We start from the raw sequence: 13,187 nt of genomic DNA on the forward strand, positions 1-13,187 counted from the left end.
TTCCTCTGTTAAAACTCTAAAACAAACCCATAGAAAGCCCACACCTTTATGATCCAGTAAACGTTTTTGCACTGCCAATTATATGTCTTGTGTGTGTTTCCTTCTTATGTGGAATGCAGCAGACCCCAGACACCATTTCAATCAAGGTTGAAGAGGATATTGGTGGAGGCATGCCCGCTGTAGGTTAGTAAAACACATTGCATCTATGCAAGAAAACAACCTTGATCAACTGAGAATGTACTCGAATCTGCCTTCTCAGCAGGAGCCTTTAACCCTTGAACATCCAAAGGGCGACAAGGAAAATGCATAATCAACAAATAGAAGTTAGAAAGAATGTCAAAATATAATTCTTCCAACACACAAGTGTGTACAAAGTAAATACTAAATACCTTTATGAAAATGATTAATTAAAACCATTACTTTCTCTCTTTCTCTGTTTTCCTCTCTGAAGAAGACAATGACATCACAGACTGCAGCACACAGCGCGGCGCCACCTCGGAGAGTCTGCGTGTGGACGCCCCTGGCTCCTCCCACATGTCAAGTCACAGCGGGGAGCTGCGCATCCTGAGCGTCTACGGACAAGGGGAGGGTCCACTGGCGGTGGACGGCCATGACACCCTCTTTGCCGCGTCAGACCTGGAGGCCTTGAGCTCGATGTCTGCTGACCACAGCGTGGCCAAGAGCCTGAACTGCAGTGTGCGGCTCGTCCGCCTTGAGGAGCTGACTGGGCATCAGGGCGGGCGCAAGGGCCGGCCCGGTGTCTTGTTTGGAAAGGTTATTCCCAACAATGCCAATATGATCGTCCACATGATGACTCACTCTGGGGAGAAGCCCTACCAGTGTGACCAATGCAGTAAGCGCTTCAGTCGGAGAGATGCCCTAAAGATCCACATGTCGACTCACACCGGCGAGAAGCCCTACAGGTGTGACCAATGCACAAAGCGCTTCAGTTATAGCTATGCCTTGAAGATCCACATGAGGACTCACTCCGGCGAGATGCCCTACAAGTGTGACCAATGCACAAAGCGCTTCAGTCAGAAAGGCCACCTGAAGATCCACATGAGGACTCACTCCGGGGAGAAGCCCTACAAGTGTGACCAATGCATGAAGTCTTTCTGTCAGAAAGACTACCTGAATAGACACATGAGAACTCACTCCGGCGAGAAGCCCTACAAGTGTGACCAATGCATGAAGTGCTTCAGTCTTGGCCGCAGCCTGAAGTTCCACATTTCGACTCACTCGGGGGAGAAGCCCTACAGGTGTGACCAATGCCCGAAGTGCTTCAGTCATGCTTCCGGCCTGAAGTTCCACATGTTGACTCACACCGGCGAGAAGCCCTACAGGTGTGACCAATGCACGAAGTGTTTCATTCAAAGCTCCGCCCTGAAGCGCCACATGAGAACTCACTCCGGCGAGAAGCCCTACAGGTGTGACCAATGCACGTTGCGCTTCAGTCGTGTTTGCAACCTGAAGATCCACATGATGACTCACTCCGGCGAGAAGCCATACAAGTGTGACCAATGCATGAAGGGCTTCAGTCGTGGCGGCGACCTGAAAATCCACATGAGGACTCACACCGGGGAGAAGCCCTGCGTGTGTCTGCAGTGCAACGCCAGCTACAGCGACCCAAGCAATTTGCGTGTGCACATGCTCAAGCACACTTCGGCACGGGGTAACGGGACGCTTTGATTGAGACCTCTGTCCTGTATTGGTTGAAATTAGGGCTGCAACAACGAATCGATAAAATCGATAAAAAATCGATTACTAAATGCATTGGCAACGAATTTGGTTGTCGATTCGTTGAGTCGCGCGATTAATAAGTTACTCGTAGGCGCGGCACTGTTTACAGCCAGCCGCCGACAGGTTGGTTCACGGTTCATGCACGCCCACAGCGAGCTTTAGTGTGAGCGACCACAGCTTGTATTTTGGTCATATCTTAACACTGGACTGTAGGCCTACATAGAAGTGTTGTACCTACACTGTCTTTGGGTTAAAAAAACTCCTTCAACTCAGTATCCGTCTAGTCCTACCGAAAACTGTCAGCTGCTGCTGCAGACGTTGTACAGACGGGCTCGAAGTCGGCACCGAGTGCATCAACAGTCATTCAAAGCAGCGGTAGTAATCACACAACCGGACGGTGTAGAAAGTCCCGTCAGTTAAAAATAGTAATGCAGTTTTTAAATCCATTTTAAAATCGGCAGGATATAGAGCTAGTTAGCTTAAAAAAAAAAAAAAAAGACCAATGGTCACAAACAGTGTCAAATGTGATGTGTTCAGGTCGGCTCAGTAATATGATTGATGCGTTCAAATGCAACAGAAAAAAAATAAAATGAGATTTTGGTGAAAACTTGTTATTAGATAGATAGTAAATTAGATAGTAAAGATATAATTATGACCTGTTTAATGTCCTATCTTGAACTATCATCATCTTATCAGCAATTAAAGCAATATTACAAGTTCTATTTCAAGGAGTCTCGAAATTGGTATCAATAGGTTTGACCGGTTAACCATGGACATCCCTTATATACATATAAAAGTATATCATACATTGTATGTTTTCTTTGTGTTATCCCAGTTATGTTTTTTTAATTGTTTTATTATTTAATATTACTTTTAATAGTTCTGGGACGTTGGAGCAATAACCTGGTGTTTTTACACTTCAGTCTGCACTGTGAATTTGAAGTGATGATCGGTTTTTGAATAAAGATGCAGCAATTAAAAAAAAAAAAAAAAATGTATCAGATTCATCGATTAATCGAAAAGATAATCGACAGATTAATCGATTATTCAAATAATCGTTAGTTGCAGCCCTAGTTGAAATTAGTGCTTTTTGTTTTTCTTTTCATTACGATTAAACGCTTTCCAATTTTGATTAGCTTTCTGTTTTTATTAATAATTGATGTCTGTGTTGAATAACTTATTACTAGGACAAAGATGATTGAAGATGATCCATTTTAAAAGGTCCCTGGTTAAATGTCTAGATCTCAGTGATGCTCAGTTTAGGCCGGTCGTCCCTCTAGAATGCAGCATTATTCTAACGGGACAAAGTCAGAAGATTCCTAGCATTGGTCCCCCTTCACTCCCTGTTTGCAGCGGCGGCTGGTAATCCAATTCGTGGGTGGGGTGCAGTAATGGACGGGGGTCCTCCCCAAGAAAATATAGAACTGGTTTCTGGGATGCCAACTAGCCAAAAATGTATTCTGATTCATAGCCTGCATTCATAGCCTGCATCCTGACTTGCAGGGCCTGGACAAGCTTACTATGCTTTCACTTTCATTCCACTAGCCATTGCTATTTGACTCATGGTTGTAATTCTGGGGCCGTATTCACAAAGCATTTTATCTTACCGCTAGGAGTGCTCCTAACTCACGCTAAAACATTTTACGTAGGAGTTTTTTCTTAAAAGTTATTCACAAAGCCGCTGAGACCTACTCTTACTAAGGATAAATCACAAAGAGTGAACTAAGAGTGACGCGCCGTTGCTATGGATTACGTCAATTCTCATGCACGAGTTTAGAAGCAGTCAGTTCGGTGATTGGTTGTTCAGAAGAGCCCACTGAATCACCGAAAAACAAGGAAATAGCCTAGGCTAGAAATGAATTCCTATTAAGTAGTTATAGTGCAGTTAGCAGAATACACGCATGATGACAATTTTGTGCAGACCACGATAATGACGTTGTAGCCTGCACGTTCAAGAGAGAGAAAGCAAACAATAAAAATACGTACAATTTAAAAGAAAATAAATGTTATGAACTACACAAGTGTTGACTGATTTGTGCCAAGGTGTTTACCTAAAATGTGTTTTCAAAGTGATCCCTAAATGCCGGTCCACTCGGTTCCACACGGCCAAATTCATTGTCATGTTGATCGCCATCATCATCATCATCATCATCACCATCGTCTGGCTGTGGAATGTTCCTCCGCTTGCAGAGGTTGTGTAGAATGGCACATACAGTAATGACTGTGCTTATTTCGCCGTGGAGGACATGAACCGACGTTTCATCTGCCCAATTCCTCTCTCCACAACATTTCGTGTATGTTTGTGTGCTCTAGCATATATGGAAGAAATCAGTAAACAATAATAAATATGGATTCAACAAATAAAAGGCGTCAAAGAGCCAATACGATGTGTTTTACACGTAGGACTTAGCGTAATATGCGTAATCACTTACATGTTATACTTTAACTGTGCTCCCGGTTGTGGATTGAGGTAGGGTGTCTAGAGCCACGTCTTGCATGGATCGTCACTGTCTCCCAGCAAGTGACACCCAACTGGTACATCTCAAAAAGCTGCCTCAGACCGCTCTCCATTAAAATGCGCGAATCATGGGTAGCTGAAGATCCAGGCCACTTTGCAACAACATCCAGTAGGCTATGTTAAAATTTGCATCAAAAACAACCTGCGTGTTGATGGAATGCACTTTCGTCCTATTGACGAACACGTCCTCGTCTTTTGATGGCGCAATTATTTTTATGTGCGTCCCGTCAATAGCACCGACCACACCGGGCATACCTGCAATTGCCATGAAGTTGGCTTTGATCCTGTGTAATTGTTGAATGTCCAAAGGAAAGTTTATGGCACGGCTGACTGATGGTTGCGATATTTTTAAATCGTCGGCATTGCAAAGTTTCATTTCCCCTGTTGCTAAATAACGTAGTGTGGCCAAACATTTTATTTCGGGACTAATCGGATTATTCCTGTTAGTCGGGGATGTTATTGCATTGCGATTAACTCCACAACAAGTTTAATACCCTAACATTTCGTCTCGCAGGCATTTACGATTCTTTGTGAATAGGTCCTACTGAGTTAGGAGTCCTCTTGAGGACTTTTAAGCTCTCCTAGACTTAGGTGCTACTTTTAGGCCTAAAATACTTTGTGAATTGCTCTTAGTGAAAAAAGTTAGGAGTCCTAAATTTAAGAGTGACACGCCCATTATTTTTAGGAGTTACTCCTAAATTCGCCAGTTAGGACCTACTTTTATCCCTAAAATCCTTACTGAATACGGCCCCTGATATTGAGGCATATCATGATCAATGTCCTATAGGGTTTTACCCGAGTCTCAAGGTCTATTTCAAATACGACACTGAAGTTGGCATCCGATTCGCAGCATCCGATTCGGCAGCTGGTCCACTTTAAATCGGTCCTGATTGAAAACCACTACACCTAGACTCTTCAAATCTGGACTAAATTTTCACAGTGAGGCTATACTTTATATAAAACATAGTTACAGATTTGTGAAACCTTTTTTCTATTTGTGAAAATGCAATACAGGCTCATTTTAATGCTTTTTAGGGGTCCAGACCGCATTAGAACGGGTCCTGATTGAAAACCACTACAGCTAGACTCTTCAAATCTGGACTAAATTATCACAGTGAGGCTATACATTATGTAAAACATATTTTCAGATTTGTGAAACCTTTACCCTATTTGTGAAAATGCAATACAGGCTCATTTAGGGGTCCAGACCGCATTGCATTATCACAAATAGGGTAAAGGTTTCAAGAATCTTAAACTATCTTTTACATAATGTATAGCCTCACTGTGATAATGTAGTCCAGATTTGAAGAGTATAGGTGTAGTGGTTTTCAATCAGGACCGATTTGAAGATTCTAAGTGGTTTTCAAGGCAAGGCAAGGCAGCTTTATTTATATAGCACTTTTCATACACAAGGCAGACTCAAAGTGCTTCACATATAAACATTGTCATACAATAAAATAAAATAATAGATAAGTAAAAGAAAAACATATGCAAAGAAATGGGTAAAATAGAAAAAGGCATTTTAGTATTAAAATAGAGGCAAAGTTAAAAAGCTTTTTAGAAAGTGCAATGTATTTAAGATTTTAGCAGAAGGCTATAGCAAACATAAAAGTCTTCAGTCTTGTTTTAAAGGTGCTCAGAGTTGGGGCAAGTCTTAAATCCTCTGGGAGTTTATTCCAGCTATTTGTTGCATAGTAGCTAAATCCTGCTTTCCCATGTTTTGTGTTTACTCTGGGGATAATTAACAGATTGGTCTCAGAGGATCTTAGTGGTCTAGAAGGCTGATGTAGTGGAAGCATATCAGTTAAATATTTTGGGCCTAAACCATGTAGGGATTTATAGGTTAGCAACATGATTTTAAAATCAATTCTCTGACCTACAGGAAGCCAATGTAACGATTTGAGAAGGTGTATAATATGATCAAATCTTTTGGTCTTTGTTAGAACTCTAGCAGCAGCATTCTGAACAAGCTGAAGCTTCCTCAGAGTTTGTTTTGGGAGACCTGTGAGGAGACCATTGCAGTAATCAAGCTTACTAGTGATAAAGGCATGTACAAGTTTTTGTAAGTCTTCGGTGGACATGAGCCCTCTAAGTCTTGCTACATTTTTAAGGTGATAATATGCCGATTTTGTAACTGATTTGATGTGACTGTCAAAATGTAAATCTGAATCCATGATAACCCCTAGATTTCTGGCTTTGATTGAGGTTTTCAGGGACAGAGAGTGAAGGTGTTGGGTTACTTTAAGCCTTTCCGTTTTAGAACCAAATACAATTATCTCTGTTTTGTCCTTTAGTTGAAGGAAATTTCGGCACATCCATTCCTTCACTTGCTCACTGCACTGGCACAGCAGATCTATGGGCCGATAGTCATTTGGTGATAGCGATACATTGATTTGCGTGTCATCAGCATAGCAATGATGGTCAATATTGTTATTTTGCATGATTTGCCCTAGTGGGAGCATGTAGATGTTGAATAAAGAGGGTCCTAAGATCGAACCTTGTGGGACTCCACATGTCACGTTGGTTGATTCTGATACAAAGTCGCCAATGGAAACAAAGTAGTTCCTATTTTGTAGGTAGGACCTGAACCAATTTAAGACAGTGCCTGAAAGCCCCACCCAGTTTTCTAACCTTTCCAGAAGTAATGTATGGTCTACAGTGTCGAATGCAGCACTGAGGTCAAGTAGCATTAGTATTGAGGTTTTGCCAGAGTCTGTGTTAAGACGGATGTCGTTTACAACTTTAATAAGGGCGGTCTCAGTGCTGTGCAGGGGTCGAAATCCTGATTGGAAGGTGTCATAGCAACCAGTTGATGCCAGGAAGTGATTTAGTTGCTGGAGGACAACTTTCTCAATGATTTTACTTATGAAGGGTAGATTTGATATTGGTCTGTAGTTGTTAATAATAGAGGCATCTAGGCTCCGCTTTTTTAAAAGGGGTTTAATAACTGCAGTTTTCAAAGCTTTTGGGAACTTGCCTGACTGGAGAGAGTTGTTAACTATCTGCAATATGTCTACTGCTAGGCAGTCGAAAAAATTCTTAAAGAGGTTGGTAGGTATAGTATCAAGGCAACAGGTGGATGGCTTTAGTTGTGTCACAGTTTCCACAAGATTTTGAGAGTCTATAACATCAAAGCATGCCATCCTTGCCACGTAATTTTTGCCTGAACAGGGTGGTAGTCCAACATTTTTGTTTGACGTGGAGATATTGATGGCGCGTCTGATACCTTCAATTTTATCAATATAAAAAGCTGCAAACTCATTGCATTTCTGCGTGGAATGGAGATCAGGTGGAATTTCTGTTGGGGGGTTGGTCAGTCCGTCAAAAGTTGCAAACAGGGTTTTTGCATTATTAGTGTTGGTTTTAATGATATTGGAGAAAAATGTTTCTCTAGCATTTTTTAAGTCTAAATTGTAGGCACGGAGGCTCTCTTTATAGATATCATGGTGAATATGAAGTTTTGTTTTACGCCAGATGCGTTCAACCTTCCTGCATTCTTTTTTCTGTGCTGTTACAGAAGCAGCTTTACTCCAGGGTGCCTTTTGCTTTCCAGAAATCGTTTTAACCTTATAAGGTGCAATGACATCTATGACTTTCAAAATTTTCAAATTAAAGTTTTCTACAAGATCATCAGCAGAACATGGGTTTAGAGGTGGTAGCAAGGAGATGGCCTTTTTAAAAAGTACATTAGAATCTTCATTGATATACCGTTTTTTGACAGTGTTTGATTTTGTCTGTATGTCGGGAATAAAAGATATGTTAAAGAAAACACAAAAGTGGTCAGACAAGGAAGGATCAGTCACAGAGAGATCAGAAACATTGAGGCCCTTTGTGATAACCAGGGGCCGTATTCACAAAGCATTTTATCTTACCGCTAGGAGTGCTCCTAACTCGTGCTAAAACATTTTACGTAGGAGTTTTTTCTTAAAAGTTATTCACAAAGCCGCTGAGACCTACTCTTACTAAGGATAAATCACTAAGAGTGACGCGCCGTTGCTATGGATTACGTCAATTCTCGTGCACGAGTTTAGAAGCTGTCAGTTCGGTGATTGGTTGTTCAGACGAGCCCACTGAATCACCGAAAAACAAGGAAATAGCCCAGGCTAGAAATGAATTCCTATTAAGTAGTTATAGTGCAGTTAGCAGAATACACGCATGATGACAATTTTGTGCAGACCACGATAATGACGTTGTAGCCTGCACGTTCAAGAGAGAGAGAAAGCAAACAATAAAAATACGTAAAAGAAAATAAATGTTACGAACTACCCAAGTGTTGACTGATTTGTGCCAAGGTGTTTACCTAAAATGTGTTTTCAAAGTGATCCCTAAATGCCTGTCCACTCGGTTCCACACGGCCAAATTCCTTGTAATGTTGATCGCCATCATCATCATCATCATCATCGTCGTCTGGCTGTGGAATGTTCCTCCGCTTGCAGAGGTTGTGATTACTGTGCTTGCCCTCTCTGGGGTGAGGCGTGTTTCGCCGTGGAGGACATGAAACCGACGTTTCATCTGCCCAATTCCTCTCTCCACAACATTTCGTGTATGTTTGTGTGCTCGCAAAGAGCCAATACGATGTGTTTTACGCATAGGACTAAGCGTAATCTGCGTAATCACTTACATTTAACTGTGCTCCCGGTTGTGGATTGAGGTAGGGTGTCTAGAGCCACGTCTTGCATGGATAGTCACTGTCACCCAGCAAGTGACACCCAACTGGTACATCTCAAAAAGCTGCCTCAGACCGCTCACCATTAAAATGCGCGAATCATGGGTAGCTGAAGATCCAGGCCACTTTGCAACAACATCCAGTAGGCTATGTTAAAATTTGCATCAAAAACAACCTGCGTGTTGATGGAATGCACTTTCTTCCTATTGACGAACACGTCCTCGTCTTTTGATGGCGCAATTATTTTTATTTTTTATAAGTTATATATATTTTTTTATAACTTTATAACTTTATAACATTTTATTTCGGGACTAATCTGATTATTCCTGTTAGTCGGGGATGTTATTGCATCGCGCATTAACTCCACAATAAGTTGAATACCCTAACATTTCGTCTCGCAGGCATTTTAAGATTCTTTGTGAATAGGTCTTACTGAGTTAGGAGTCCTCTTGAGGACTTTTAAGCTCTCCTAGACTTGAATTGCTCTTAGTGAAAAAAGTTAGGAGTCCTAAATTTAAGAGTGACACGCCCATTATTTTTAGGAGTTACTCCTAAATTCGCCAGTTAGGACCTACTTTTAGCCCTAAGATCCTTTGTGAATACGGCCCCAGGTCTAGAATGTGCCCCTTACAATGAGTAGCCTCTTTCACATGTTGAGACAGTTCAAATGTGTCCAAAATGGTAAAAAGTTTTTTTGCACACTTGTCATTCAAATCATCAGTATGAAAATTGAAGTCACCAGTTATAACTAGACAGTCAAATTCTGTGGAGATGCTAGACAATAATTCTGTGAAGTCATCGAAAAAATTTGCAGAATATGTGGGTGGCCTGTAAATAATTAATAGGAGAACTCTGGGGGAGCATTTCAATACAGCACTAAGGTATTCGAACGATGGAAAATCACCAAATAACATCTGTTTCCCCTGAAATACATTTTTAAATATAGCAGCAACCCCTCCACCTCTTTTTCCAGATCTACATGCATCAAAAAAGTTATAGTCGGGAGGAGCTGTCTCTATCAGAACGGTTGCACTGTTATTTTGTTCCAGCCATGTTTCAGTTAAAAACATAAAATCCAGTTTAGAAGTGTTAATAAGATCATTAACTAAAAATGATTTGTTATTAAGAGACCTCACATTAAGTAGAGCCATCCTGATGGTGTTGTTGATAGGCTTTAAGGTTGTTTTTGGTTTGGAGGCAATAGGTATGAGATTTGTGAGGCTAGCAGTGTGTCTACGTTTCCCTTTGTTTACTCTCTTAGTGGTTACAGCAGGAATGCAAAAGTTGCCATGTTTTGACGTAGGCAACCTTGGGTTCAGCAGATTATGAGAAACTTCCTTTATACTGTGTCTACGGCTGAACCCTTTTTTGTCTCAGTAATACTCAGGACTACTATCAGTACGGTGGTGGGGGTGGGGCGTCATCCTCCTGGGTGTTAGCATCCTGCGGCCATGACGTGGCGATGCTATCATTGACACAGATGCAAGTTTGATGCCAGCATATTCCAGTTTCTTAAATTCGGCTGGAAAATCGCAAAGGGAGTCATTGGAGCTGGAGTTGTTGTTGTGGCTATTGGAGAGATGAGGCTGGAGGTCATCGTCGATGGGGGAATGCAGAGGAGGGGGGTGGCCGTTCCTCGCCAAGCCAGCATCAGCGATGGGGGAGGGCACAGTGTTGATGGCGTCGGGCGGGCAGTTGTCTCTCTTCAAGGTCTGTGGGCTGTCTGCTATCTGTGTGTCAGATAGTGGCAGAGTAGTTGTGTGGGGGAGGCTGGAGTCTCGCTTCTTCTCAACCTGTGCTCTGATTGTGGCCTGTGCGTCAGACCATGGCAAGATTGTGGCCTGTGCGTAAAGCGAGAAGAGAAGATTGTCCCTCAACAGTTTTGAGCCTAACCTGTTTGGGTGTAGGCCATCTGCTCTGAAAAGATATTTGCGCCCCCAGAATAAGTTGAAATTGTCAATAAAGTCCCTTCCTCTTTCATTGCAGACTCTGGAAAGCCATGTATTCAGTGCAAGTAGACGACTGAATCTGTTTATTCCCCTGTCAACTGTTGGTATGGGTCCAATGATGGAAGACTTGATGTGTCTTTTTCAAGCCGAATCGGATGCCAACTTCAGCGTCGTATTTCAAATGCAGTTTGGGACCGTTCCTTATGTCGTATGGTCATGTACAGGGGTTGGGTTTGTGTCGGGTGGGTCTCTTCTTTTTCTGTTTACTAATTATTTTGGTGTGTGTGTGTGTGTGTCCGGTGTGTGTGTGTGTGTGTGTGTGTGTGTGTGTGTGTGTGTGTATGTGTCCGCGTGTGTGTGTCCGGTGTGTGTGTGTGTCCGGTGTGTTTGTGTGTGTGTAGAAAGTTCCTAAACCAGAGGGAAACTTTGAACCAATGCAAAAGGCTTAAAATGTACCACTATATCAAACCTAAAAAGAATCTTCAGAAAAAAATAACAGACATTTTTTTCTATATATACCTTCTTTTCTCAACTGAAATGGGTAGAAAGTGCTTTAACGACTCTCTGCTAACTATCTATCACTTCTCTCTGGATCTAGTTATGTTGCGCAATGCACGAAAGCTGCAGAGGGACGCAGCCTATTTGATTCATTGGCTGAATTGTCCAATCAGCTCCAAATTACTACAATGAGTTGAAACACAAGACACAGTGTAGTGTCAAGTGTTTCTTTAATACACTTGGTAGGTAAACAAACCTACCATGATCAATCGTTCCTTATGTCGCATGGTCATGTAGGCTACAGGGGTTGGGTTTGTGTCGGGTGGGTCTCTTCTTTTTCTGTTACTAATTATTTCGGTGTGTGTGTGCGTGTGTCCGGTGTGTGTGTGTGAGTGTCCGCGTGTGTGTGTCCGGTGTGTGTGTGTGTGTGTGTGTGTGTGTGTGTGTGTGTGTGTGTGTGTGTCTGCCGGTGTGTTTGTGTGTGTGTAGAAAGTTCCTAAACCAGAGGGAAACTTTGAACCAATGCAATAGGCTTAAAATGTACCACTATATCAAACCTAAAAAGAATCTTCAGAAAAAAATAATGAATTGTTATGAGCTGGAGCAGTGAATTTCTGTTTTCCTTTTCTTGTTTGATGGTTTCGGTTAATCTGATCAAATATTGTGTTATTGTTTGGTCCAAAAGCTTTGATTTCTTTTAACAAACGAGCTGAACATCATCATAATAATAAAAAACTGTATTTTGAACTTCATTATTTATTGCTTAGGATTTTTTCTTGAATTTATTCTGTTTGTATTATTTTTAACCATGTTTAATAAAAAAAAAAAAAAGGAAATTACGGGGGAAAGGTTACCTCCCCTTCCTCTTATTTTGCCCGCCCACATTATTTGTCCCGACCGCCCATGAGAAAATGAGTTACGAACGTGTACACACAGTTCTTTGCTTGAGAGACACCGTGGCTTGCAAACGAGCGAATCATCGCAGTTGCTCAGTGTTTGGACTTACAAAACCTCGAAAAAGTAAGTTAACTAACGCCATATCATTGTGTTGCTGTACTGTATATGGTTACCTTGTTAGCATTATAATGTTGCTTTAGCATTAGCGCTACAGCCAACAGCCAAGCTACTGTCGCTAATGTTAAGGTAGATAGCATCAGTTATGTGTGTAAATACCATGGACCCACCTATTAAAGAAAGGACACCGAACTAATACATTGCCGCCCATTCATAACTATAAATACATGAACTGTAACTCGAGTGTGCACCTCGGCAAGCAAGGGGCATCATACGAGAATGGGCACAATTCAACAAAGGGGGTACAGGCTCTGATCTCTACTGCTTGGATACCAAGGGAATGCAATGTTTAACAATGTCTGCTCACCATACAACAAACGAATACAACTGTATTTTACCGGCCACTTGACCGCAGTAGTTCTAGCGTTTTACTGATGAGGAGATTGACCTGTTAAACTCATCCGAAATACATATGGTGCGTTCCTGGGAACCCGTGTTTTCTACCCTTCTACCCTCTTGTACTCCCAGTTATAGCTGGTTATTTACGGGCAAAAAATGTGTACCTGGAACGCACTATTATAGGCATGTTTTCCCCTTCACACCTGATTTAAATCAAAGGGTTATTAGCAGATTTCTCTAGAGCTTGATGTCATGGTATTGGGTTGTTCAGATGAACTATAAAATATGAAAAAAAATCAATGATGTAATATCATTTCATGTCACTCATTTTAAGTATTAGGCTAATGTAATTCACTAAACATGCTTATCTTATATCTTCTTACAACTTGCTGCTGGACTATAT

General features: G+C 41.6%; 2 protein-coding genes across 2 annotated transcripts in view; both read left to right on the plus strand.

The window, feature by feature from the left end:
• The window catches only part of LOC132456606 (uncharacterized), a 102,042-nt gene that overhangs the window by 642 nt on the left and 88,213 nt on the right, over window positions 1–13,187 (plus strand). Inside the window, exon 3 of the mRNA XM_060051019.1 lies at window positions 120–183. Coding sequence (XP_059907002.1) covers window positions 120–183 — 64 coding nt within the window. The remainder of the gene's footprint in view (window positions 1–119; window positions 184–13,187) is intronic.
• LOC132455262 (zinc finger protein 239-like) lies at window positions 444–2,872 on the plus strand. The gene is made up of 2 exons (XM_060049093.1): window positions 444–1,827; window positions 1,864–2,872. The coding sequence occupies exon 1, from the start codon at window positions 535–537 to the stop codon at window positions 1,687–1,689; it is 1,155 nt and encodes a 384-aa protein (XP_059905076.1). The 5' UTR covers window positions 444–534; the 3' UTR covers window positions 1,690–1,827; window positions 1,864–2,872.

Source organism: Gadus macrocephalus, chromosome 4, assembly GCF_031168955.1.
Source record: "Gadus macrocephalus chromosome 4, ASM3116895v1".
NCBI classification, from domain to species: domain Eukaryota; kingdom Metazoa; phylum Chordata; class Actinopteri; order Gadiformes; family Gadidae; genus Gadus; species Gadus macrocephalus.

Bases quoted from the DNA above. Each gene is read 5' to 3' on its own strand.
- LOC132455262 (XM_060049093.1), top strand. From the start codon at position 535: ATGTCAAGTCACAGCGGGGAGCTGCGCATCCTGAGCGTCTACGGACAA.